This window comes from Macadamia integrifolia, chromosome 4 (genome assembly GCF_013358625.1).
Source record: "Macadamia integrifolia cultivar HAES 741 chromosome 4, SCU_Mint_v3, whole genome shotgun sequence".
Lineage (NCBI taxonomy): Eukaryota > Viridiplantae > Streptophyta > Magnoliopsida > Proteales > Proteaceae > Macadamia > Macadamia integrifolia.
Window position 1 is genome coordinate 13982966 of NC_056560.1, and position 5429 is coordinate 13988394.

General features: G+C 36.4%; 1 protein-coding gene across 2 annotated transcripts in view; it reads left to right on the forward strand.

Annotated features, from left to right (window-relative positions):
- Positions 1–5059, forward strand: part of LOC122075817 (protein PTST homolog 2, chloroplastic-like) — an 8443-nt gene extending 3384 nt beyond the window's left edge. Inside the window, exons 5-9 of one of the 2 annotated variants that reach the window (XR_006139356.1) lie at positions 1958–2103; positions 2189–2336; positions 4194–4226; positions 4632–4700; positions 4816–4946. Coding sequence is in view for 1 of the 2 variants with exons in the window: in XM_042640989.1 (XP_042496923.1) it covers positions 1958–2103; positions 2189–2336; positions 4632–4700; positions 4816–4911 (459 nt within the window). In the remaining variant the exon portion in view is untranslated. Of the gene's footprint in view, positions 1–1957; positions 2104–2188; positions 2337–4193; positions 4227–4631; positions 4701–4815 lie in introns of both variants that reach the window. The other variant, XM_042640989.1, reaches the window with a different exon arrangement.
- The last annotated feature ends 370 nt before the right edge of the window (positions 5060–5429 follow it).

A 5429-nucleotide genomic window follows, 5' to 3' on the forward strand; every position in this document is an offset into this window, starting at 1 on the left:
AAAAAAAAAGAAGAAGAAAAAACTATGAAAACCATAGTCAATAAAATCTTGGTATTCATGGTTAAACATATTGCACGAATCAAACCTTAAAACATAAACAACTGTATTCTTCTGTATTCTTGATATGAATTCCTTTAGATCAAAATCCTGCAATTGTTGTTTGAATCTTATATCCTATAACATCCTATAATTACACTCATTCAAGTGCCACTGTGTCCAGGGAAACAGTGACAGCTACAGAGGCACTCTTATAACTAACAAACATGGTGGAAATAAAATTATCACTTATAAGAGTTGGTGGAAAGAAATTTACTACTTATTAATATAAGCAGTCACTCTAATATTATGCGTCATAAATCTTATATAATGAGGATATGATTTCCTTTACAATTTTCACTCTCTGATGCATACTGGGGAAATGGTTTGACATTTTAATGTTGCACACTCAATATCCTACAAGGTTAGGGAGTCTTCTCCTAATGGGTTATATGGTCATGGGCGTAATATTTTTGGCTTTACTATTGTAATAGGCCTATTCTGCGGGGCCAAATATTAGGGATTTAAGTCTTATACGGGATTAAGTAGTTAATTTATGTTTTCTAATATTCTTGAACAGTTCCTGTTTTAAAGAGAAACTTGGGTTGTAAGGGATTCCTCCTACCATACGTAGGCCTACTTTAGTAATTTCCATGGAATTGTTAACAAAGGAGAAGGGCCTACACCCTTCAATGGTTTTCGACAAAAACTGTAGGTCTTTGCTGTGAGATGCAGTTTGCTCTTGTGAGTTGCAATAGCAACCCTGGTGGGATGCTAAGGTAGATTGGTGGGAAGCCAAGTAGACTGGTGAGATGCTGGTCAAGTTCTAGGTGGGAAGCCTAGTCCATATCTTTCTTTTTTTTTCTCCTATCTTCTTCTCCTTCTTGTCCCCAGGTCAGATTCTGTTTTCTCATTCAATGCCATACAGTGTTACACATCTGTTTTGACCTCTTAAGCATTGTTCTGTTCACTAACTGTTGAGTTTCTGCTCCTAAGCTTAGGCCAGATTCTAGTGCTGAAATAGATACCCAAGCACTCCATCAATTCCACATCTTGAAGGCAGTCCACTGCTTACTCTTGACTCTTGAGTCCAGCGGCAGCCCTATATCTTATGTTAATTTCTATTTTCTACTACTCCTTATTTCTGATCTCAGTTACTAATTTGTTCCTGTAGTTGCTACTTCTAACCCATGCTTCTATTTTTTCAACCTGAAGCTAAAAAAATGCTTATTGTATAGTTTAGTTGCTATATTTCTGTGGTTAATAAAACGAAGTTTCTGATTTCAGAAACTTACTAATTTTGTGTCGTTTCTCCAAACTGGACCATCGGATTAACTCCAAACTTTGGAACATCAATCTATATCTCCTCTAGGCTACTCGATTAGAATTTGGTCCAGATCTGAGTCACCTTAATCTCATCGCTGGATTTCTCTCCAGTTTGACCATTAACCTGAGCTGCAGTTCTAGATCATGTGTTGGTTTCTAATCCCTAGCCCCTAGGTGATTGGTTACGCATCAGAACATTTATAATCATTAAAAAAAAAAATGATTGTGTAACTAATTCAATTACTTTATAAATCTAGTGGTTAAATTTTACTTTACTGTTCAAGCCAGTCCCTTGGATTTGAATAGGAAAATAAGGATTCCATTTGGAAAGTTTAATTGCCATATTTGGTATCATTTTAGTTAATTACAGAATCATGACTATTAAAGTTTCCATTTTCTTTTTAGATGAATTTCACTTTCCTTATTTATCTTTGTTTGCCGGCAGATAAAATCTTGACAAATATTTTATTGATTCTTCCTTTTTTCTTTTAATTTTTGAACACATGCTGCTGGATTTTTGCAATGATTCTTTTAAGCCAATAGAGACTCAGATTTTATGAATTACTGTTAAATACTGTTATATATTTTCCATCAGGGTCATGAAAGATCGTTGGAGGAGTTACAAATGCTGTCTGATGATTGGGAATTCCAGGAAACTACAATCATGAAAACACAAGACAAATTGCGGTCAACCCGTGCAAAATTAGCAGTACTAGAAGGAAAGATGGCACTAGCTATAAGGCAAGCATACCCTGCGTTTTGGTGCCTCCAATCTTTATCCTTTCTTTCTCCACTTGTCATGATGGATTCCTATCTTCCTTATCAGTGAAGCACAAAAAATGGTAGAAAAGAAACAGAGGAGGATTGATGGTGCTCAAAAGGCCCTAAGCCTTCTCCATACTGCTTGCATACTCTGGTCTTCTCCAGCATCTGAGGTTCTATTAGCTGGATCATTTGATGGTTGGGCGAGTCAGGTTCGTTTGAGCTTCGAAATATTTAGTTACTTGGATATTTTGTTGCCATAGTTTCCACTGCAACTTCATAATGTGTAGATGCAAAGTATAATGCTAGGGTTATGCAAGGAAGTGGAACTGCACAAAGGATGCTTTACATTTGGGCTTGGTCTGGTAGCTAAATTTGGTGATTTATTCCTTTAAAACTAATAGGTGAATCTGAAAAGGCAAAAAATATGATACATTTCCATGTTCAACCATTGACCTCCAGAGCACCTCTTGGTTTTGGATTGTGGAAACATTTAACATGTTCAAGTTTCTGTTGAAGAACAAAATTATTTTTTTGATTTGAACTCCATTTTTGCATGTTACAAATTTTAACTTCACACCTTATTAGTCACTCAAGGATGTGCAGAGTAGTTCTTGAATTTCTGTTCAGGTTGAAGATGATGCTATAGGATGCTGATGCCCTTTTCTTTGGTCAGGAAACCTTAGAATGTTGCCAAAAATCATCTAAATCAGGCTTTCGCCCATTGTGGAAAAGTTATAGTGCTCAGATAATGCCCCTTAATTAATTGAGGAATAAAAACCTAAATCTATTGAATCTAGTTTCTTTCCTTGGCAGGTGAATCGCCACTTTTCCTGATTTAGCTTGTGGGTCAGAACTTACCTGACAAGGAATTTCGCTACCTTATGATGGGTTTTTCGAAGCTTAAGGTGTTAGTTTCAGAAACTCATTTAAAAACCACAATCGCAGTGAATAAACAGTAATCTAGAGCTTAAATTTGAATCAAATTTCAATGGGTTATTCTCTTCAGGTATAGGGAAAGAATATTAAAAGTTGAACTTGATCCAAAGGTCTGATCTTAAGTTTCAGAAGAATCCTATTGAAATTTAAGGACTTCTAAAACCTAAATCAATATAATGGCTTGTTCACTTTTGAATCGAGCTAGTTCGAATTTGAACTGGGCTGGACCAGGCCCATCCAGGGTTGGTCTTGCAATGTTTGGACACCTATATCTCAGGCTCCATAGGTCCAAATTGGATGATTCTAAAGCCATTTTTCTTCATGTTTTGTATACTTTGACTTGGTTGAAAACTAGGGACAGTACTGGGTAATAGGGACTACCTCCAGTGTGGGTCCCACTCAACCCAAAAAAAAAAAAAGGAATCTTCTCCCAATGAAGGGAAAATGTTCTCATTTCCATACCAACTTTAGGTATGACAAAAAAATCCCCCATTTGGACATACCGACAAATTTCTAGGATAATCTGGAAATCAGGAAATAAACCTAAGAATACACCAGCAATCCTAGTAACACTAGGAATCTGATTATCTGAGATCAGATTCAAAATTTTAAACTGTAGGGTGGTTTAGACTTGACCTGTGTTGATGGGTCTGGAGGCAGAATTGAAAGCTCAGGTGTATTGACCCAAGAACTGAAGAATTTCAATTTATTGGAAGACTGTAACTGGAATAAGCACTGTACTTACTTGAGTATTGTTAGAGAAGGAAGAATGAAGGAGAAGAAGATATGACTAAGCATCCCACCTAGCCTCAACTGGAATTCTACTAGCCACTATTGGCTTCCCACCAATATAACATTGCATCTCAGAGCAAATCTGAATTACATAGAATAAAGAAAAGGCTCAAGCCAAAATATCATAACTGGATAAATTGTATTGTATTAACCACTATATGTAAAATAATAGTAACAATAATAATAATGTTATACCTAGCCAACGTTTTAAAAAGCTAATATAATGTAGAAAGCATCCGCAGATATCATTGTGTGTAACCATGGATAAACTCTACCATGCATTTCATAATCTAAGGTCAACAAATCTGAGTAAAGTTTGGGTTTGGGATTTTTTTCAGGGTGAGGGTGAGGATGGGCTTTAGTAGGTTCAGGTAAGTCCACTCAATGCTCATCAATAGCTATATTAATATTCACAATGTTTTTGAATTCAACATGCTGTGTTATTTGAGTGGAAAAGTTGCAATGCCATAATTCATTAGAAAGATCAAATGTTAGAATCTTCACGAACGTCCAGAACCACAATAGCCTATATGAATGAAAACAACATCATTTATTCTATACAACAGTCGTACATCATTAATTAACACAATTGCAAACACACATAGGTTAGAGTTACACAAGTCTAGAAAAGAACAATGTAATATTGTGGCTTCTGAGAGATCTACATACCCAGAGGACAAGGGCGGGCTTATGTTTCTCAGTATGGTCTGTGGGCTTGAGTGACACATTATCACCAATTTTACCTTGCTTACCAGGCTATGTTTGACACATTGCAGAGAAAGATGGAGAAGTCAAGTGGAGGCATATTTTCAGTGAATGTGAAGTTGTATCCTGGTAGATACGAGGTAGGTCATGATCTTCACTTTGGCTTCAACCAATTTTTTCAATTTGTTTGATAATCTGTTTGTCGGCCTTTTTCCATAAGATAAAAACAATTGGAAATTTTTTTGGTTGTTGCAGATCAAGTTTATAGTTGATGGTGTGTGGAAGATTGATCCTCTACGACCTACTGTACATAACAATGGACACGAAAATAATCTCCTTATTGTCTCATAAATGCACACAATGAATGCCGGCAATGCCTCTCCTCTTGGCCTCGTCTTCTGAAAGTACATGCTCAGCATGCTTCACATTCTTTCTGTATAAATCAGGACTGGCGGGGAATAATTTTCTAATCACTAGAATTCAGAGTTATTGTAACCAATTTTTCCACCTCCCTCCCTACACCCTCGCAGCCCTTGCTCTTGCTTCCCACTCCCCTCATTTCTGTTTCTTTATTTTCCCTCATCTGTAAATTTTTTTTTTTTGCTTTTCCTAATGTGCATGGCAACCATAAATTACTTCAGAAAACCTACTTATCATCCTCTACATATTTTTTAGTATTTTTTTTTTTGAAGTACCCTCACATAATTCCTTGTGCTGCAACCCAGTACTTGCAACATAATAACTTCCCCGTTTTTGTTATAAAGTGTACGATGTATCAAATTGATTGTGAATTTGAATCCTGAGCCCACCTTGATATAATTCAAATTCAGTCCGCACCCACTTCATGAGCGGGTCCCATTCACTCTAGG